The following is a 23,774-nucleotide window of genomic DNA, read 5'->3' on the forward strand; positions in this document are numbered from 1 at the left end:
TTAAAGTCTAATGACTTCTTTTTTGAGTTCATTTAGTTCTCCTGTCCACCAGGGACATCAAAATAGGTTAGGTTAGGTTTTTTTTTCAAAAAAAAATTTTATATGGCAGTTGCTTTATTATTTACCTTGCTTATAATATACAAGGTTTATATTTCAAAAAGTGGATTTTTCTGCAATTAAATATCTTAAAATTTATCTAAACTACCAATAGTCCCAAGATCAGGAGGGATATATTAATGTGGGCTAATCAGGAACTTCTCAGCAATTGCTCACGTGGAGAGGAAACCACTTAAAACTCTTCAGGAGAAGCCGGCCTGTTGGCAGTAGTCAACAGGCCTTTCGCTCCACTAGAGAAGGGTTCGGCATTTTGTTCCCTACTTTGGTTTATTTTACCAATTTCCTGTGCTATATTTATCATGTATACTATCTACCTCTCGTGTGAGTTCTTTATTACCTATAACCGATGGGATGTCACATAGATCTTCACCCAGGCCTCTGCATCGCGCCTCCAGCTGTTGTCTTTGAAAGCTGAAAAAGGGGCAATGCATCAACAGGTGAGGGACATCTTGAGGAGTTTCATCGTCGCATGGGCAGCTGTCGATCTCTGAGAGCTTGAAGCGATGCAGGTAGCTCATGAAGCCACCATAACCCGTAATTAGATCTTCATCCAAAAAACATCCAAACGAAACTTAATAGAGTCCAACAGTCAATGGGAATTAGAATGTGCAAAACATATCGAACTATAACCTCACTTCAGTTCAAGCAATTGCAGGACTCATACCGTTGGATATAAGAATTAAAGAAATTAGCAATATCTACTACACCAAATTGAACCTTACGATCCAAAATGCTCCAAATGACATATTGTACTGAGGCAGGATCGCCTATCAGTATAGGCGATCCTGCCTTCCACATCCAAGTGAACAAATGGGCTTATCTACTGAACATCCAGAAACATAGGCCAGACATGAATTTCCAGAAGATGAAATCGATATCTACACAGACGGCAGTAAAACCGGAGGAAAAGTAGGCGCTGCCTTCGCCGTATTTGACAATTCCGGAGAGTTATACAGTAAGAAGCTCCCCATGGCAGACTACTGCACGGTATTCCAAGCCGAACTCTTCGCAATTGTGAAGGCACTAGAATGGGTCACTAGCAAAATGAAAAGCTGGAAGATTGTCAACTTGTCAGATTCTAAAAGCTCAATACAGGCGCTAGATGACAGACGCCTAATAATCCAATGGTATTCTGTATACAAGAATCATCAAGAAAAGTGGCATTAAATGCTAATTCTTGTGGATACATGGCCACAACAGTCTTTCTGGAAATGATAGAGCTGATGAATTAGCAAGAAACGCAGCTTTGCAAGTCAAAACTGCAAAACTGTACACGAAATTTCCGCTAAGCTACGCAAAAAGGGAACTGAGAGAAGAGTCTCTTAAAGAATGGGAACACCGCTATCAAACCAGCTCCACTGGGTCAGTAACTAAGTATTTCTTTGAAAACTTAAATGACTGCAAGCAGTTTAGTAAAGCAAATAGACCCACCTTTGAGTTGACACAAATTCTCACAGGTCACGGTGCTACACTTTCGTATCTTCACAGATTTAAATTGGAGAGTAGCAGTGCCTGCCCATGTGATACGTTAAGCGAACAAGATGTCCAACATCTTCTACTACACTGCCCAATGTTTGCGATAGATAGGTACAATTTTGAAAAAGAATGCAACAAAATAAATGTAGCAATTGAAGATTTTCGGAAAGTTCTACAGCACGACACATTGTCCCAAAAGTTTGTATCTTACGCTAAACTAATCATAGACAGAAAAAGACCAATGAACAAGTAATGGGGCTGGTACCCAAAAACTTTTCAACTGTGATATGCATGCACTAACAAATAACATAGCTACATTTTATCTCTAAGTCACTATAGTTATATCATTTTACAGTTGTTATTGTTATGTAACTTTTGTTACTAGTTGTTACTTGTTGTTTTGACAGATTCTGTTATGTAACTTTTGTTACATTATTGTTATAAAGTTGTTATGTAACTTTTGTCATATATTTACTGCGAGGAGATGATATGTATCTTTTGTTACGAACTTATTGTTATGTAACCTTGGTTATATTTTTCGTTATCATGTTATTAATGTTAATCCCTTTCCAGTCATGGTTTTACATGGTTCCCTTGACTATGGTGTTGATCCCATTTCCGAGTCTCAGCGGGCATGCGTGGTGCTAGATAATTTGTGATGACTAGATGAGTGAAGATGGGTGAACTAGATGAACAAGGCGGAAACTGCAAGGTGATCGTCTGTGTGGGAGGGGTGACACAAAACTGGAAACCGCAACATTGTTTGGTAAAGCGTAGGCAAACGGAACTGGTAAGTGATGGGTCGGCACTTGACAAATGTCGGAAAGTGCTAATAGTCCATGTGACAGCTAAAACACAATACATAAATATACATAAAATCATATACACAGCACAATAATAAAGTACAGACCCAAAATATCACCTTATATAGTTATAAGCAAGGGATATCAAGTGACACAAGAAAAAAAAAAAAACCTAACCTAACCTAACCACATATTTGATAAGGAAAGATATGAATTAGAATCGGAATGCAGGAAAGAAGGCATACAACTTAGTGAAACAGACAAAGCATTTAAACATAAACATATTCAAAATTACTTATTTATTTATTTGTTTTTGCACCACAACAGACCAGGAGACCCAATTGGTGAATGGTGATAGTGAAGTCACAGAACACCCAGGCTTGAGAAAAATCACATTTTAATGTTTATGTTCTCACCGGGAATCGAACCCGGAACCTTTCATGTGTGAGTCAAGCGTCTTGACCACTCCACCACGGAGGCCGCCAAATTACATCATGCCTAGTGGATATTTCCAAAATAATAAAAAGCCTCAACGAAATTCCATTATTCCATTATATTTGTGTTCGTTTTACGCCGATTTTTTATACGCCTGTGTCTCTCAGACTGTTCCGGCGTTTACTTGTATATGGTATTAAAAGTAACAATTTCAAACATGGTTACTTATAGACTTAGACTGAGAATAAGCGTTTAACCCACCCAGTGTGAACTGATGGGAAATCGCCCATAGATCGAATGGAATCATTATTATTAAATGAAGAGGCATTCACTTCGTAAACACTTCACAAATTGTTATAAAGCACAAACTTTGTGGTTAGTTTTACACAATTATTCTATTAGAGAAACACAACTATAGTTTCGGGAGAGAATATTGTTCACGGTGAAAACATAGAATCTGTACAAAAAACAAAACAAATCAATCAGAGGTAGAAACCAATGCAGCGGAATTTCTCCATTAATCGTGTTTCCTTATCTTTCCTCTTGACTAGGGCCCATATAATATATGCCGGCTCCTTAGATAAGTGGAATACCTACCTACCTACCCACCGAGCCCGACATTCGTTTCTACCTCCGATTTTTTCCTACTGTTTTCGTATAGATTAGAAATAATCATCCGTATTTATAATATTAGTTTTGCATAACGGAATGGTTGATAGAAGAATGCTCTTCCGAAACTAGAGTTTTGTTATTTTAAAAGGATAAACGCGTAACACTAATAACGAAGTTTTCAATTTATTATTATTCCAACAGAATGAACTTGCGGTGGTCATAAGTTCCATGTTGGGAAGGAATGTGAACATTCCGGTCGGTTGAAACTCCAAATAATTAATGAGCACAGTGTTTCTTGCATTTTTTTTAATTTTAAAAGATATTTGAAAATAAATTTAATAAAATTAACTGCAAAAACAATATAATAAATACAATACTTCAGTTTTAGCTTGTGAGGTCGAATATGTATCCGATCTCATGAGCTCGCATATGAAGCATCACAGAGAAACGTTATAAATTCTATTAGGCACTTCAAGTTATCAACCTGGACTGTGAATGCAATGGAACTAGAACTAGGACCGGTCAGCAGCCAGCAGCCAGCGACCGGCAACTAGTAGGGAATGGCATCGCGCTCTCGAGCTTTGCGCGAGTAGTCGAGGCCGACGCGGGTCACGACACGGCGGATGGCGTCCAGTGAGCGGTCGAGCTGCGCTCGCGTGTGAGCGGCGGACAGGCAGAAGCGAATGCGGCCCATCATGAGCGGCGTGGCAGGGAAGCCGACTCCCACCGCGGCCACGCCGGACGCCGCCAGTCCGCGCACCACCAGCCCGATCTTAGAGTACAGGTACACCATCATAGGCACTACGGGGGATTCCTCGTGCCCATACGTGATGACCCCCATCTGATTCAGGCGCCTCCTGAAATATCTGAAATCAAATAAAATTAATATTTATATCATGCCGTTTGGAGAACAACTCTTTCCGGAAGGATGACAAATACAGTTCTATATGTGAAATAGAACTGGAATCCTGGACAAGTGTTTTCAAATCGACGGTCATTCTCGGCTAAAAATCATAAAAAGGGAAGCGAGAGCAGATTGGTCCGCCTGTCCAGAGTAGCGGTTGGCTCGGGTATTTGCTTACCATGTCAAGGTCCCGGGTTCGATTCCTCCCGAGGTCGACACAAAATATTAGTTTAATAAAAAGGTGTCTTACGCTGCCCACTATGTTTCACTGCCCCCAGGCTGGCACCTGAAGCGTAAGAGTGGACCACTTCGACTTCAGATGACAGGTGATAGAGATTTAGTTTATTTATGTAGCGCACTTTGCATCATCGGGCGCAGATACGTGTATAATGATATTTCAACATCACTTTCTCCTTCTTAAAACTTGCCCGTTTTCAACAATAGAGTCGCTAGTTTGTCATACATAAATATGGAAGGCAACTACCCACAGGCAAAATAGGGAATGTACACAGTGCGTTAAGTGATCACTTAAACCAACCCATGACAGTTCATAAGCTTTTTAAATGCCTAGACTTTCATGTTTTCAGCAGCTTTTTTTCTGTTGAAAAAAACCTAATATTGACATTGCTCCAGATTCAAAGTGAAGAGTTTTAAAAATACATATCGGTAGTCAGATGGCAGAAGGGACCATCTGTACTTTTCTCTGTTTTTTAGTTTTCAAAAGTTTTAAATAATATTTCAGTGGCGCGACAGCCTTTCAGTAAATACTCGTAGAAAAATAGCATCATTCTAAATGATATAGAATAATATTAGTTTACTGAAATACACAAAGAAAAAACAGCATCATTTAGAATGGTTAATTATTATTAAAAAGCAAAACTAGAGTATTTTAGTTTGCGGATTAAAGTCTTGAAATTAAGTCATATTTCAGCTCTCCTGAACATTTTTGAAAATTACAGACGGTCCTTTCTGCCATCCGACTACCGATATTTTAACCCATTATCAGGAAAGTCCAATGGTGCAACAATGCGAGGAAATCAATATTTTTGGAAACAACATATAAAAAAATGCAATGTACTGATTTACATGGAGTTATAATATACCGGAAGGCGCACAGAATCATGTTTGTATACATCGCACTGTGCCCAAAAATTTGACATCTCGCCTGCGCGCATGCGTAATGTTACCAGACTGCAACCAATTTATTATCATAACACAAATATAAGATAATTTTGTGTATTCTTATGTTGTGTTTTACCGCAGCAAATATTTTACTGACTGGACTATAAAAGAAAACATCAGTGTGGCAATTATGTGAACCGAAGTCTCGTCACTTAGGGGTTGCGAAGATCCAGAATACCACCCCTGGAGTGGTATAAAGAATCTTTTATGGGGTACGGTTATCATTCATTCTGTGCACATGGCCCAACTATTGTAATCTTCTTATTTTAATGAATTGCGCAATGTTGGGTTCGCCATGTGCCTCTAATTCATGATTATACCGTCTCTTCCACACTCCGTTTTGGTTGACGGCACCATATATCTTCCTTAATATTTTTCATTCAAATACTAATACCGTGTTTTCATCTCTTTTGGTCATAACTCAGCATTCGGTACCATATTCAATAACCGGTCTGAGGAGAATTTTGTATATAATGGTCTTAGTTTTTCTAATGAACAATTTGGATTCCAGATGTTTAAACAAGCCATAATAACATCTGTTTTCTGCCGATAGCCGTGCTCTAATCTCGGTACTATAATTGTTACCATTAGTCATTTCAGTACCTAAATATTTAAAGGAGTTGACATTGTCTATGTGGTGTGACTCAACGTCAATTGCCTGCTGTGCATAGTTTATTTGTGACTTTCTTGATAACATATATTTAGTCTTAGATGTATTTATTTTAAGACCCATGTCACTTGCAGCCATCTCTAGCTTTAAGAAATCATCTTTGAATACTGGGATAGATTAAGTCTAGGTCATCTGCATAGGCTAATATCTGCTGGTAACACAAATCCTGACAGGACATGGCGGATTTATGAGCTATTTACACAGATTCAAGATATCTGAGATTAACACTTGCCCATGCGATGATATTACTCTCCAAGATGTCTCCCATCTATTGATGCGTTTTAGTCTGCAGAGAATGCAACTGGAGGCGCGATGCAGAAGTCTAAATGAGGATTTACACGATGTTCATGTAGTAATTAGTCATAAGGACTTGTAAAGAGAGGTAACGTCATACATGATAGATATAGTAAAGGCAATAAAAGGTAACAATGATAACGGGACACCGAATGCCGAAAACTCTTCAAGTGGATCTTCCGATCTGTTGTAGAATTACAACAGTCCGCCTTCTCCTGACGAGTTTTCTGTGGTTTCCTCGTAACTAGAGCAAATACGGAGAGGCTCCTAAAACAGGCTACAGCCGAAACCTCCCACTGATCCTTACATAATATATCGACGAAATAACTAAACAAAGTTTTTCATTGAAGTAAATTTAATAGAATATTTTTTTTTTTGAAGTAAACAAATAAATAACTATCCCTTTGAAGTAAATATAAACCTTGTACATTACAAGCAAGGAGAAAGAATAATGCAACACACTTATTTAAAAAAATTAAAAAATATTCATATTTGAAATTGAGAAAAAACTACTATCCTAGATCATATCTTAGATTTTGTAAGTTCATTCTTTAGGACATTCATAAGATAAGAAACAACAGCAACACAGTATATGAAAAACATGATATTGTGTAAGCATAAAATAAAGCCAATTAGGAAATCCAAAAAAACACTATTTTAAAAACCCAAGTAAAAACGAAAACATGAAATAATACTAAAAACATAATTTTATTTACATTACACACAATATTTTTGAAAGTTGAAGCCCTACCTCGTGTTACGTGCGAGAGAGTCAATGCGATTCTTTCCGTCAGCGCCCCCACACAGCCCCATGATAACACTCATGCTGCTGATGATTTGCTGCGCCACCGGTGGAGACATGCTAATCGCATACGACTCAGCATGCCCATTCTTCTTGATGTAGTTGATCAGCTTCTGTACACAATATCACTAGACTCAATACACTCGATAATATCACGAACACAAGTCGTAGTAATAATACAGTCGGTAGCTATAGTTCTAACCTGCGATCCGGCAATATATCCTCCGCACGCTCCGAAGCTCTTGGTGAAGGTGCCCATGAGCACATCCACTTCAGACGGATCCACGCCGTAGTAGTCGGTGACCCCGCGCCCGTTGGGCCCGATGGCCCCCACCGAGTGCGCCTCGTCCACGTACACGTGGCAGCCGTACTTGCGCTTCACGGCCAGCAACTGCGGCAGGTGAACCACGCTGCCCTCCATGGAGTACACCCCCTCGACCAGCACGCACACCTTCTTCCACGGCCGCCACGCCTCCCCGGGCGCCCCGCAGCCGCGCGCGATACTGCCGCGAACTACCTCTTCCAAGTGCGCCATGTCGTTGTGGCGGAAGATGGCCACCCGGGCCCGGGACAGGCGCAGCCCGAGGATCAGGGAGGCGTGGTTGCGCTCGTCGCTGATGGCCAGACAGTCCGGTCCGAGAAGGGCGGGAAGGCCGAGCGCGTTGGTGGCGAACCCCATCCCTACCACCATCGCCGCCTCGGTGCCCAGGAAGCGCGCAGTCAGGCGTTCCAGCTGGTCGTGCAGCACGCAGCCGCCGAGCTCTCGGCGCGAGCTGGCCATCGTCAGTCCCAGGGTGCGCACGGCGCGTTCCGCCTCGTCGGCGCACACTCCTTCGGTTTCCGCGAAACCCAAATAGTTGTAAGAACCCAAGTTGATGCAGCGTGTCTGCGTTCCGGTGAATCTATACACAACAGAGATGACAGTGTTTTTTTTTATACATACTCTTATATGCCCCTAAAAGCCTATTTTTTACATGTTAATATTAGGATGTAAAGAAAAGATAAAGATTTACACAGACATGGACATGTAGGAAGGACACCTAAACACTCATACGGAATCCTCACTTAAAGGTCCAACCGGAGTCCGGTGTGACGCGGTCCTTAAGGGTGAGCTCGGCACCGGGAGCCGAACAGATGGGACGGTTCCAGCAGTCACGAACTCGGCGGTACACATAGTGCGAGTAGAACTGATCAAACGCGTTGTACAACGGAGGGTAGCCCTGAAACAGATTGTTATCGTGAATAATACTTATAGCTACTCGGGGACACGAGAGTGACTGCAAGAGGACACATTACGCACCTCGCGGTCATATTCGGTAGCCACTTTGGGGGCAAACAGGAGCTTGTTGAGAAAACTCAGCACCATGAGGATGTAGAAGCCGAGGTAAGTGAGGGCAGTAGTAACTAGAGAGCATTCCTCCGATGATTCCTTGGAGGTGTCGAAAGTTGACCAGTCGATGCGATTTATTCTGTCGTCCATTTTCTATAGTACAACAAAAATAATTAAAAACCCAACTTTTCAATCAATATATTATCAAAAACCAATTAAAGTTCAATGTTATTCATCTGTTTAATCTAGCGTTAAAGGTTATTTACAATCCATTGCATTGCATCTATGGAAAATTCAATGAAGTACCTATTTTTAAATTAATTATAATCGTACTTACCTCGAAATATTCTTCATTCTTTGAAGGTTTTTTATGATCAACACTATTTGCGCTTGCGATCAAGAATTCATTACCTTCTATCAAGTTTCGTTTTCTATGTGATTCATTTGTGCATTGAGATTTCATTTTAAGAAAACAGGAAAAAATGCAAAGCCTTTTAAATTAATTCTCAAATAATGTCAACTGATTACTTTTACCAAAATGTCGGAAAACTGACTTAACCGGAGTGACTCACTTATGTCCAACTGCAAATTAAACCATTAATGGACTCGACAAATATAATCCTTAAATGTAATACGACGAACAAAACACACCAAACACGTCAACCGGCTCTACCTAATTTGTGGTGTGACCTTATCTAACGATTACAAAATACAACCATACGATTTAATAGAACCGCATAATCAAAACTAATGTTAAAAATTAAATGAATATGAACTATGAACTATAAACCTGAAGACATTAGGCAGTAGCGAACGTCCGAATTCCTAATCACGCCCGAACATCCAAACCGGACCAAACGTGAAATAAATTTCACATTGACAGCAAAAGCAAAGATCACAGAAAGGTCATAAACAAGATAGTTTCACTCAAATCTAGACTATGGGGCATTGAGGTACAATAGAGTAAAATATTTTCTAAAGCAGAGAAACGAAAACGTACCTACCCATATAGTTACATAGTACTAGTTATTTATATATAATTAACCACTCTCTAGGGAGTAGAGAAGATTCAGAATATCACCTCTGGGCTGGTATTCTAAACGGAATTGCACGCGAAGAGATCGCTCTTTTATTACGAAAATACGCGTTGAAAATGCGTTTTCTACGCGCGCTTTTACGCTCAGAGTACACCCACGGCTGCATTCAACCACCATGCATATGCTATCAAAAATTTAGGGTAACTCGATTCCGATAAATAAAAAAGTTTATATTTTTATGTACTTTGTATTTTCATCATAAAATAACATGGTTTTTTTGTCGATCTCAATCAGGTTCTCTCCCTGGATTTTTAGGAACCAAAATATAATATTAACTGACTTTTATCATATTTTAAAAACGTACCCTATCAGTACATCACTGCACAGATTACATATGCAGTATACTACTAACAGAAAATTAAACATTTTTGTGTATACAGCGTATGATGATACAACGATAAAGTTTTACAAATGACTTAAAAGATATACATATTTAAAAAACGGCTCTTACAGCCCATGTATGTTATTTCATTTACTTTAGATATTATTATAATATATATTATCTTTCGGTATAAGTCGGCCTAGTGGTGTAATGGTCAGCACGTTTGCCTACCAAGCGAGAGGTCTCGGGTTCGATTCCCAACATGGTTGATATGAAATATTTATTTTAAAGGTTGTTTTCACACCAGAATATTTCATAGTCCCTGGACTGGTACCTGAAGCGTAGAACTGATCATCTTATTTTCATGTATCAAGAAAATTATCAAGATACACTGCGATTGGTGTACCAATGCAGTGCCCTATGCACCATTAGGTGCGGAAAGGGAATGATGATGATATATTATATCCCCTCATACCAGCATTTTCGGTGATTGGGAATATTTTTTACCAATAAAATATGTAATGTAACGTAATATGCAAAATAAAATTATGTATTTTGTCTTAAATAAATTAATCTAATCTTATCTATCCCCATTTTAATCAATACTGTACTTATCCTTGTTAGTATAGGAATATGAAACACTATATAGATAGGTGTAGTATTATGATTTCTTGTATAGTTTTGTATAACATAAAAAGTATAATTAGAATATTTTTTAAAGAGGACATTCTTATTTTTATTCTTAGAGGTGGGGGTAAGTGCTATGCAAGCTTCTGACGTTACTACAACCTGTGAAGATCTATTGTGACGGGTCCCCATGAATAGTTCTCGCCCTCCAAGCCCAGGTCTTGGGTTTGTAAAGAGCCTGGGTTCTAAAAAAGGATGTTAAAAATAAAGGAACAGATGAATGAATTTAGTTAATTATGTGGGGTAAAAATAAGTATAATATCATAAACTATTTATTATAATGTGGCGAAAAAGGGGTGGCCTAGGGCTAAGGACCAATAGAGAGATAGATACCAACCCCGACAAAAGGTACCTATCCAGATGCTACAAAAGCAGTACAAGGGATCTAATTGGTCTCTTGCATCTCCTGTATTTTCGGCGGCCACACTGAGACGTGGAGGCTCTCTCACTGAGACGTGAGAACTCTGGATCTTGGCATCCATACTGAGGTGTTGAGGGTACCTTCCTCTACATGGAAAAATTCCTACCAGCTATCTTCAGGCTGACTCTACACAACTGCCACTTTGAAGCAACCTTCGAGGATCCAGTTCCACCAGCCCAGCCTGCGACCTTCAGGAATCAACAGCCACACTATTCGGTCATCAACAGCACACCATTCAGCCATCAACAGTTATCTAACGAGAGTAATAAGGATTTATTTCAATTCTTCCTTCCATACTAGTCTAAACTTCAATTAGAATTAACGGAGTTCATTCGTTAAAACTTGAGAGAGTGCAGAGAAAATTTTTACGTTTTAACAACTACAACCTATCTATTCCTATTGAATCTTTAAACTATGACTTCTTCATGAACACACTTGATTTGGAAAGTTTATCCAGAATCCAAAAAACGGAAACTGAAAGATTTAATGTTTCTCTTTAAGATAATAAATGGCATGTTGGACTCTCCTGACTTGCTAAACATGATTCAATTCTGAATACCTGTTAGGACTACTAGACATAATGTCCCATTTCATATAGATATTGCTGCCACTAATTATGCTATGAATTCACCTATTTCAAGATTGCACAATCTAGGGAACCATATCAGTTGTATTGACATTTTTCACATTAGCCAAATGAAGTTTGAACTTGCTATGAAAAAAATAGTTTAGGATTTAGACTGATGTTTAAGTATTTATGTTCATTTATAAAAAGAGAAAAATAAATGTATAAATAAATACGAGTCAAATATATTTATAAACGTACGACTAGATATTTGTTTTTCTTTTTTTAGTTTTTTTTTTTAGTTTTTAAAATTTAAATTTTCATATATTTTTTTAAAATGTTTAATATTTAATTTTTTAAAAGGTTCATTATTTTGTTTCTTTTTATATTTTATTTTTAAAACGGTTGTGAACCCCTGAGCTCTTATCAGGAGACAGTTAGTACTATTTCTAGGGCATTCAATATACATTGCAACAATACCATCAAATCAATGATTTATAATTTTTGCTATTTAAAATATACCGCCTTATCTTTTTTTTTAGTATTTTTCTACCTAAGTATGTTAGGTATTAAAATCTCAAAGTTATTATGGAGAACATTTATAAAACAACTGTGTAATATGTATAAATATATTATTTCATAATTTTGTAATAGAACACTGTATGTTAATTGTATTTATGTTTATGTTTATAAAAGGCATCTGCGCCGTGTATACACTAATAATAAATAATAAATTAGTAGCACTTTAATTTTAATATTGATTAGATTTTTCTGTAACTGATTTTGTTTATTTATTTATTTATTAACGGACATTGTCCATGTATACAATTTATAAGGTTTAAATATTATAATAAAAGACTAGTTTAAAACATTTTTTAAAAAAAGAAAGAAGCATTGACAAACATAAGGGACATCGAGACAAGATCTGGACTATTTATTTAGTGCTCATTTAAATCGTTGTAAACTTAAACCAAAAAAGTCCAGATCTTGTCTTGAGTTAACAATACGACAAAGGCGGGTCATTGGAGAATTTAGGCCATAGTTTGTTCTATGCTGATCGATGAACAGTACTTCATTGTTTCTCAATCTACGAGTCGGAATATTGAATTTTACTTGTCCCAGTAATGATGGAACATCGATTATACCATTTAGTATGCCGAACATATATATGCAGTCAATATTAGTTCTACGTTTTTGTAGACTAGAAATATTTAACATTGACTCTATTTCAGCATAAGAATAATTATCTCTCTCTAGTCCGAGCATCCACGCTATTTTTCGAAGCAAGCGATATTGGACTGATTCAATGTGATTTATGCGATTGACATAGAATGGAGACCAGACCACTGAGGCATATTCTAGAAGAGGGCGAACAGTTGAGCAATAAAGAGTTTTGATTGTACGGACATTGGTAAAATCAGAGGATATTCTGTTAATGAAGCCAAGTAATTTCAGTGATTTATTTACTGTATTATCTATATGCTCGTTGTATGTCAGTTTATAGTCCAAAACAACTCTAAAATCTCTGATGGACTTGACTACATCAATTTTGGAGTTTTCTAATAGGTACTCGAAGGAAATTGGTTGTTTTGTTCTGTAAAATGACATTAATGCATTCTTGAACTTTTAACGAATAAATCTTGTTAATTAAAAAATATATATTTATTTATTGATTTGGTGTTTATTTTGTAGAACTCCCAAATTGAGTATTCAGTAGACTCAAATCAGTGTTTGATTTTTATTTGAAAAGGATAATTATAAACTTGTTTTTTAATTCTATCGAAATCTCTACCAGCTTACAATTTTTTAAAAGCCACAAATTCAACTCAATAACAAAAATATATATTTTTTTTAAATATTTCTTTTCAAAATAATTAACAAAACATCTTTATCTTGTTAATCACAGTTATTGTCCTCTGTCTTATGCTACTATTACTTCCTGCGGACTCATTCGAAAATAGATCATTCGGTTCCAACCCAAAATTAACAGTAGACAACTTGTGATATATTAAAGATTAAAGGTATTAAGTGTGAACCTTGAGGCACTCCCGTTGCAATAAAATAGATCTGAATAAAATAAGATCCCTATAAAATTAGACCTAAAGCCTGGCTCCTGTTACTTATGTGTTGGATAGGTTCCATCCGCATACATCTTGCATACCTAGGTTTTTTAAGTATGTGGGCTGTGAAAAATTCATTTCTACATTACCTGCCTTTATTTATGCCACATATATGCCATATATTATTGCCAATGCATTAAAAATATATATTATTATCTGATAATAACACTCTCATCAAACATTAAAACATAATGCTTGCAAACAAATGAAAACCTGCAATATCAAGTAGGTAGTACCAAGCTAGTCACTTTATATCTTGCACAAAAATGTAATATTCACTGCGTGTCAATGTACGATTTACAAAAGAAATAAAATATTTTGAATAAGTATTTTTTTAATATAATTTTTTTGTTTTTTTACAACATACATACATAAGGGGAAAAACAGAGTATTTATAAATAAAAAATAATTACATAGCAATGAAATACATTTAAACATTTCTTATAATAATATAGTGCTTTAATAAAAGGGCAACAAAATATATTATGATTAAAAAGGGTTTATTTATTTATTTATTTATTTATTTACGGACAAAGTCCATTATAATCATTACAATTAAAAGAAATTTTTACAAAGGAATAAAAAAATATAAGGAACAGAAACAAGCAGCAAAGACAGATGATAGATTTTTTAGATTAAGTAAAAAGCATAGGCTAACTATACAGATTCTTTAGCTGATTTGTAAAGAAAGACATCCTTACACCATAATAATCAAGATCTTGATGATCGTTCACCCGCCTGATCATTCTGGGCAAAGGCGACTGTGCACCATAATTGGTCCTGTAGTGACCGAGGAAAAGCATTTCATTATTTCTTAGTCTACGGGTGGGAACGTTAAAAAGAATCTTTTGCAAAATTTCAGGGGCATCAATGAGACAGTTCATAATTTAATATCTTTAGTTTGAATCCAGGATAGTGCGTGTTTTTTTAAAAAAAAAAAAAATCCTTCTTTTGAAGTAAAATTTTGAAAGTTCTGGATCAATGAAATATTATGAGTTAATAAAGAATTAAAAAAATTTGGGCCTATAAAATATGCATGTCTCTGTGCTAGCTTCGTTTTACAATGTGGTATTTCTAGCGCACGATTCCTTCTTTGACTTGATCTATTTGAATTACTTGTAAATAAATTTTGGTTCTTAAATATATATTTTAAACATTGAAAACAATATATTTGTCTTAGGTCTAAAAGTTTAGCTTCTTGGAACAATTGGAAAGAGGGAAAAGTGCGATTTTTGTAAAGCATTATTTTTAATATAAATTTAAGAACAGTTTATAATGGTTTAATGTGGTTGTTAAAAGCTCTCCCCATCCAATTATTACAAGCAATGACTGTACAAATGCATAATATACCATTTTAATAATATTTAGCTGGGCGTAAATACTTAATTGTTTGAAAACATGGGTTAAATATCTCAGCTTATTAATAATTACCTACTTCAAAATGGTTAGACCATTTAAGTTGACAGTCAATGATTACTCCCAGGCATTCGATGCACCTTTCAGACTTCATTTTTTCGCAGTTATTTCATATGTCAAGATTACAGTATTTATTAAGAAACATTATATTAAGGTAAGGAGAAAGGGAAGATGATTTTGAGTTATAAAATGGAATAAACGCTGTAATAATAATTTAAAATAATTAAATGAGTTATAAAATCGGTTATTTTTACAAATTGATACTATGTATGCAGGCTTTTATTTTTAAAGGCCTTTTACGTGATGTTTTTAATTTGTCTTTGATGATTAGGATCTCAGAGATTATACACGTATGAGCATCTGAATTTATTGCCAACACAATAAAGAAAAAAAACATCCAATAAGTGGGTAAGTGGGTAATACCTATAAAACAGAATGAACACAAAGTTGCGCAGAAACGTCAAAATCTGGTCAAAATGATAACGTAGGTAACTACCCCAACGTCCTCCCCGTCTCATGTCCCCTTCCCCCTCTATTCCTATCCCTGTCCGCCGATTCGATCTCTACAATATGTAGGCCAAAATATATTCGTGAACCACCGTACTGCCCGCTCTTTCGGCTCTTTCATAACAAAAAACCGGCGGAATGAATACGATGGGCGATTGAAATATTGACCATTGTAAGATCAGCTACCGCCAGACATTTTTGCATTAAACGAAAGCCGTTCGAATCGCTCGTCGGCTGTCAGACGACGGAAGCCGAGCGTCGACCGAGCGCCACCGCCTACCGCTACATGAGTGCATGAGTCACGGCTCACGGCCGCAACGCGCTAACGGAATCGTTCACAAGTGACGTTTAGCCGAGGCGGGCGGAACAGTTCTATACGATTCTAGTTATCGCGGTAATTCTTACAAAAATATCAAAATGGAAACCCAGCACGAGGGAATAATCGATTCCTCCGGACGGTCTCCTTCGGGCGTGGGCCTCGACCACTCCCCGCCCCCGTCGTCTCCCGGAGTCCCGGAGCGCCTGCACAGGGAGCGGGACTCCTTAGATGACTTCGAACACCTCGACAGGGACGCGTCGCCGGCCGGGGAGGCGGCGGGGGCGCGCTCCGCCAGCCCCGAGGAGGCCGCGTTCGGCACCCCCGAGAGGGGCGCGCCGGCTCCGCGCGCCGCGCAGGCTTTCCTGGACACGGAGAGAGAGGAGCTGCTGGTGGAGCCGGCCGCCCGCCTGCCCGCGCCGTCGCCCCTCGCGCCGCTGCCGCCCGCGCCTCGCGAGCCCGAGCCCGTGTTCGCGGACAGCAGGGAGGAGCTGAGCGAGGACGAGCCGGAGCGGCCGCCCGCGCCCCCGGCCGCCGGCGCCGCCCCCGTGCCCGCTCCCGTGCCCGCCCCAGTGCCCGCTCCCGTGCCCGCCGTCCTGCCCGCCCCCGTGCCCGCCATCCTGCAGGACCTGGGTCTAGGTGAGTGTTCGTCGGGCGGTGACGTCACCGCGTGACTCGGCCGCCTGCCCGCGCACCGCGAACCAGACCGCGACAGCCTTCCGGTCTTCCGGTACGAATACACTACATCGGATAGGTACGGTACACAGTCCGGCACCGGCAAGGAAATGTCGTATACCTCCGTATTGTAACATTCTCTATATTTGACTATGTTTCTTCTTATACATATTACGTTCACTTTATTTTACTAATGATAAACCAATCCATGTGCTAGCCGATAACGAAAAAGAACTGTGTTTCGCAAATTTAATGATCTCTTCCAATAGTTTTGGTTACTTGAAAATACGGCTTCTGAAGATTACCATTTTGCTTGTTTGCCAATAAAATTCCTAAATTGTCCAACATTTTGGAATTTACCTACTCAATTATTATTATTCTTTTTTATTATTAGGTACATTGCGTATTAACTAATAAACATATTTTGAACTTTATTTTCTGGACCATTGCTGTTTTGCTTTTTTTTTAGTCTATTTTCGAAGCACATTAAAAACTATAGTCTTCAAATTATTATTTTTTGAAACCATGTCATGGCAATTACGTAAGCTATCGTATGTCGAAAACATCTATTTTTCGGGACAACCGGGCCAGACATCACAAAACACCCAGGCTTGAGAAAAATCACATTGCATTTTTGTGTTCTCACCGGGAATCGAACCCGGAACCTTCCGTGAGTGAGTCAAGCGTCTTGACCACTACACCGCGGAGACCTTTTCACACGTGCAACGCCAATCCACCCGGCGGCGGCGCGGTAATTTTACCGGGTTCACCCTTCAAAAGCTGAACTTGTGTATACGTTTGTAGGATGAACGCGGTAGGACTTGCGTGGCATGTGTGAAAAGGGCCTAAGTCATGATAGGTAATTTTTTTGTTGTTTTTTTTATTTTTTATATGGGAGTTGCTTTATTATTTACCTTGCTTATAATATACAAGGTTTATATATAAAAAGGTGGATTTTTCTGCAATTAAATTTCTTTAAATTTATCTAAACTGTTAGGATCAGGAGGGATATACATAAGTATATAAGTGGACCGATCGGAACTTCTCAGCATTTGCTCATGTGGGTAATTATATTCGTGCGATTTATATGTTTATACTACTTAGCAGTGAATTTAAAATTAGAAATGATAAACATTGAAATTGAATAAAGGCATAGATTTTCAGTCTCTGTTGGCAATATAGACATAAAATCCGGGAAAAAAGTCGGGACTTACAAATTAGTTTTACGCCGTTCTCTCGCAGAAGAAAGCAGAGAGGATACAATGCCACACCACCCTGCCTTTCCATACCTACATACACATACATACCTGATTCCTCCACATTTTTACATCCTAAAAATAAGTATAACATAATATGATAACTAAACATCGGAAGGCTCCGGGTTCGATTCCAGGTGAGAACACAATGTGATTTATTCCAAACTTATTCATCACTGTAACTAGGCTTCTTGGCTCGATGTGGTGCAAAAAAATACAAAAAAAGTTTTAAAACAATTTATTATCAATTTTATTTTCATTAAGGTTATTTTAATTGCACATTGTAGATTTTTGGCTATTATTATTAATGATGACTTATACAGCACCATTTTTGAATAACGTAACCTCCATGACGCTTTACGAAAGTGATAGCATTGTCTAGTAGGGGGTTTTGTCCACTGTCTACAGCTGTAGCAACGCCGCTGTGTTTAAAGGGGGTGTTGTACGCAGCTCTAGCAACTAGCAACACTACTGTGGGTCCGCAGTCAAACAAAATATTAGAATTTCGTAAGCATGATTTTCCTCCCCCTGAACAATTTACACTTTTTTTCTCAGGGTATATATAGATAAAAAGCACGAGAGCCGGTAGCCGACAGATATGCCCGGAGGCTCTTTGTGGGCACCATATGCTCCAACATGAGCAGACATAGAATGATGATGATAAATATTTAAAGGTTTAAAAAACTGTACTTTTCTGATATCGGATAATTCAGAATAAATTAAAATATTTATGTATGTATGGTAAAGGTATAAAATAAAAGTATAAAAAAGTAAGTTATTAAATATCTTATAATCGTAGATAACTTTATAGTACATTATTTATATGGTATATGGTACCTGATTTAATTTCTAATCTAAACGCTCTCGCGGCTGTATTATCTCGCGTATTTACCTACCGCGAGAACGTTTGGAATAACACCCCTGGGCTGGTATTCCAAACGAAATTATAGCGCGGTATAGCGCGTTTTTACGTACTAAATACGCATTATAGCGCGCTGTAAACGCGTTCGGAATACCAGCCCCGATATATTATCGTTCCATTGCTCAAGCCGTGCACTTATACTCGTATACACCACCACAATTATACCATACCAACATGTATTGTGTGCTGTTCGGGAGAGGGAAAATAATGTTAATATAATATTAACATCGGTACCGTAGTTCCTTTATTATAACTAATTTTATTTTATTAGGAATATAAACAGATACACAAGTTACAATGCTTACAACTTCGTAAATGCGTGGAAAATGAGAATACATAATGAGACCTGCCATCTGCCATCCAGTTAAATCGGTTCAATTTAACCATGTATGGGTCAATGTCTCCATCTCTGTATACATTTAATATACTTCTGGCAGATAGAGCAGAGTTTGACGTTTAAAAAAATAATTCTAAACGTGAATATTTATTTTTTTAAGTTATGAAATTCAATCATAAACAAGTACCTGGGTAACTACATACAAATGAAAAAAAAAATATTTTTTCACGTTAATCCGAAAGATTTTTACACGCTTTAAAGACACAATCGGGCATTTTGGTTTCGAATTAAATGTCAAGATCACGTCAAAACCCGATTGTCGGTTAAATAACGACTAAATACGCATCGGGCATAACTGATCGTTTGGGCATGAGTTAAATGTCATAATTTTCGAGAGCTCAAGGTGCATTATGCGTATTATTAGGTCAATGGTTTCATTTAAGAAAACTGAACATTTTTCTATGGTTACCTAAAAGCATTATAAAGCGAAGTTTTGTCATCTTAAGAAGAAACGCAGTCTGACTTTTCTTCATACAAACGTATTCCCGTATTTTACCCCTGGATTATGGCACTAGAGCATTATTTTTTTACACTTTAGACATTTACCATTGACGTGTCTTTATTGTTTTATTTTTTTTGATAAATTGATTATTATGGGATTTAGAACCATCTAAAAACTCAAAAAGAAAACCAAAAGAAAATTTCATTCTGACACTCTGTCAGTTTTGAGGTGCGGAAAACGGGATAACGGAACGTCAAGTTTGTCTATTTTAGTTGGGCAATATTTAGTTAGGCACCTCTTAAGGTACGGACATGTGGTTGTCTTTTTCGCACAGTATCGAGAATGCATCTGCGAGTCAGTGACAGAAAAATAACGCTCAAATACCTATTTATCAAAATTCACGGTCGCCGCATATCCTCGCAATTGATGTATTCCGAAACACAAAAATAATAATGTACATAGTCTATTTGGACTGAATACAATAATTTATATCAAACTTTCGATTGTGTTAATTTAATCCATATACAACTGTATACTCAAATCTAGCAATAGCAAAGCATTTCCGGGTTCAACTCGTAGATAAATACAAATATATCAGTAAAACAATACGCTCGATAACAAATGAAAAGAAAAGAAATATCAACAAAGCGGGGAGGTGGTGGGAAGGGAAATAAGAAAGGTGGCCCAAAATTTGGCACAATAATTATAGTCAAAAAAACTGAGCAAGAACTTGCCCGAGATCTTAAGGAAAGTAGAAAAGCGGGATTGTAGAATAGCATTTACCTAACAAAAATAATGTAAAGTAAATAAAATAATGATTTCAGAAACTTCAGTTGGTAAACTACCGAAACTACCGACAAGAGGCATGCACAGTCTGCACAGTACTACTCGTACAGACCGCATTCGAGCTTTAGCTTAGCATGGTCACGGAAATATCTATGTATTTACCGATCTTTGGTCGACCCAGAGAAGAGATGTAAATAAAAAAACACTGTGATCACAAAAAATAATTTATTTTTTGACAAGTTGTATAGGTACATACAATAGTGATGTTACGTAAAACTGATTCATTCAGTTTACCCGCGCACAGGCTATGCCAGAGTGGGATTTTTAAATGCTACGAGCTGAACCCGGCAATGCTTTGCTATTGCTAGATTTGAGTATACTACAGTCGTATATAGATTAAATGAACACAATCGAAAGTTTTATATCAACTATTGTATTTAGTCCAAATTGAATATGTACATTTTTTAAAAATTTAAATTTTGTTTATTCAGAAAAACAACAGCAATACAAAAAAAATATACACAACATTATATTTAAAAAAACATAAAATAAAGCCAAATCAGTTTTCCACATAAATACAATTATAAAAATCCAGTACAGTTAGATATAATTCATAGAAGTGCATGTGTGCCAGTTTTTTTTTTATGTGAGGATGCTTGTGTAAAAAAGTGGAGTGTGGTTTTGGTAGGTATGTGAAAATGTCTGTGATTGTATATGGGTGTGAGGGTAGGTTTATGGACAGGGTGAGTGTGTGTTTGATATGAGTGAATAGAAACAACTTAAATTTATAATGTAAAAATATTTTTTTTATTATAAAGAAACATAATTTTTTTAGTTTTTTAATTTTGGTTTTAAAAGTGAGTTTACTGCAGTTAAATATGTCTATGTTATTGAAAAATACATTTTAATTACGCGTCAAGCGAATCAGAGGAGAGTTCTGTGCATAGTTGGTGCGAACTGTAGGTACATGGAAAAGAGATAGATTCGTGTGACGGGTGCGGTAGCCAGGTACATTAAGGGCCAACTCAGAAACCAGAACAGGACTATCAAGACGTCCATTAAGAATATCATGTAAAATCCCCATATCTATTACACATTATTATTTTTGTGTTTCGGATTACATAAATTTTGAGGAAATGCGGTGACAATGAAAGCATCCACCCCTTTCCCGAAACTGTTCATAAAGACTTGTGTCTTTCGTCAGTTTCGCATATCAATGTCAATTTTTTTATAACTAATTGAGCGAAAATTTTATATTTATTTACAATCAAACCGCGGAAAAAACAATACATAGAAACTTCAAAAGCTTTCATTGTATTCCTCACTGCAGTATTGTCAATTTGTGATCAATCAAATACACATGGTCAGCACAATCACCTTTTTCTAATTTCCCAGTATGACAGTGAATGAATAGTGTTAGTTCCAAATTGAGACCGCGACTGCACGCTCCAGATCCCGCCTCGGAAAGGAAGAAGAACGTAGTAATACAAACAAATAAAACAACGACACAAATCCTAAATACATATACGAAACATTAGAATAATTTGCCCAATACAACATGCACTCGAGCAACAGAAGAAGCACAATACGTATCTATAACAAATTACAGAGGAACATCAAATTATCAAGACACTACTGGAAAAATCCTAACACAGATCCTAACATGATCCCCATCGAACTCAGGCGAAATTACTTCTCGTCATAATACTGAATACCTCGCAAAACCATTATCCTAATACCAACAGTAGAAACAATCCTATGCAAAGACCCTAATCGTCCTAACAATCTCTCATACCATAGAGCAGACGAAACGGGTCCTAGAGCATGTTTGGCGCGTGGTTCTTTTGAGTTAGTCTACTATTTAGATTTGTAATTTACCACTTTTCTTATATGGGACAAGAACAACACAGATGGACAAGAGTTCAGTTCAGACAACCGATGCTAGTACTTAAGTATGTATCCTTTTATTTTAAACTGATTTAGTACTCATGGTAGGCCTTTACCCAGTTCCTCCCATTCGCTCACAAAATAAAAAAAATGCTTTAACGTTAGTTGGATTAGCCAATAAGCTTGGATTCCACATCGACCTCGTCACCTCTGTCAAGCCGTTCAACATGTTTTCCCTTTCAGTATCTAAAATCGGGCAATGCCATAGGATATGTTCAGCCATCTGACGGGGCTCCCCGCAAGTACATTCAGGATTTCTTACTAGCGCGATGTCATATAATTTTGACCTAAACTCACCATGTCCAGGCAACATTTGGACAACACAGTGATCCAGGTTAATTTTCCTTAGGCTTAGTCTTTTTCGTATGCCCGGAAAAATGTTTGCGTCTAGCGCCCCGTCAGAGATGCATCCCACCTAATTTGCCACTCGTCAATAGTTTTTTTCTGTTATTACTTTTGTCAACGGTTTTAATCTACTACCCTCTCGGTTTTGAACACTGATGTCAAAATATGAAACCAACTCACCTTATTTTAGAATTTTAACCGCAACAGATTCCAGTACCTCTAAGTCTGCCGGAAGTTCCCCGACCAGGACAGGTAAGGCGGCTGTGGACACAGTTCTGTAAGCACCCGTGAGTGCAATTAGAGGGACCCTTTGGCCACTCAGGAGGGTCCTGTAGACGCCACCAGAGGATGCACGATGAGCCCAAATTTTAGCAGCATATGTTAACTGTTCGACATAAGTTCCTCGGTATATTAGTCGGACCCCATTACTTTTTATTCCCCACGTTGCTCGGCTCACCCTTCGTACTTTCATAGACGCCTTTGAGGATATCATTTTGAAGGACACCCAAGTACCTTGGAAAAATCGTATTGCCCGCCCACCCATCCTGAGTGTGGGTTTTCTTCCTCTGTCAGAGATAACCTTCACCATGAGTCCCATAGTCTTTAAATGCGATGACAGTGAATTTTGATAAATATGTATTTGAACATTTTTTTCTGTCACTGCTTTGCAGATGCCTCCCGATACTGCCTGTGCGAAAAGAGAACTGCATGTCAGGCCTTTTTATGCCTAACTAAAATAAACAAAATCGACGTTTCGTTGTCCCGTGAGCTTGACATTAACTTCTAAACCAAAATGCCCGATTGTGTCATGAAAGCGTGTAAAAACCGTTCGGATAAACGATTATGTAACTCTTCATTGGTAAGTAGGTACCTGGGTTATTGTTTATAATCGAATTCCAAAACTAAAAATCATTAGTACCTATCCAGT

At 37.7% G+C, this 23,774-nt stretch overlaps 1 protein-coding gene and 1 long non-coding RNA gene across 2 annotated transcripts; both read right to left on the reverse strand.

The window, feature by feature from the left end:
• Window positions 1-3,734: 3,734 nt before the first annotated feature.
• Window positions 3,735-9,506, reverse strand: LOC148280074 (serine palmitoyltransferase 2-like). Its single transcript, XM_088228947.1, has 7 exons — window positions 9,416-9,506; window positions 8,963-9,207; window positions 8,596-8,778; window positions 8,361-8,515; window positions 7,498-8,197; window positions 7,245-7,408; window positions 3,735-4,309 (listed from the first exon to the last, which is right to left on the reverse strand). The coding sequence occupies exons 2-7, from the start codon at window positions 9,086-9,088 to the stop codon at window positions 3,994-3,996; spliced, it is 1,644 nt and encodes a 547-aa protein (XP_088085073.1). The 5' UTR covers window positions 9,089-9,207; window positions 9,416-9,506; the 3' UTR covers window positions 3,735-3,993.
• Window positions 9,507-14,786: 5,280 nt separating this feature from the next.
• On the reverse strand, window positions 14,787-15,339 carry LOC148280075 (uncharacterized). The gene is made up of 2 exons (XR_015822702.1): window positions 15,269-15,339; window positions 14,787-14,940 (listed from the first exon to the last, which is right to left on the reverse strand). It is a non-coding gene; the product is annotated as an uncharacterized LOC148280075 (long non-coding RNA).
• Between the last annotated feature and the right edge of the window lie 8,435 nt (window positions 15,340-23,774).

Source organism: Micrasema longulum, unplaced genomic scaffold (genome assembly GCF_059751315.1).
Source record: "Micrasema longulum isolate JH-2025_06_02 unplaced genomic scaffold, ASM5975131v1 h1tg000617l, whole genome shotgun sequence".
Lineage (NCBI taxonomy): Eukaryota > Metazoa > Arthropoda > Insecta > Trichoptera > Brachycentridae > Micrasema > Micrasema longulum.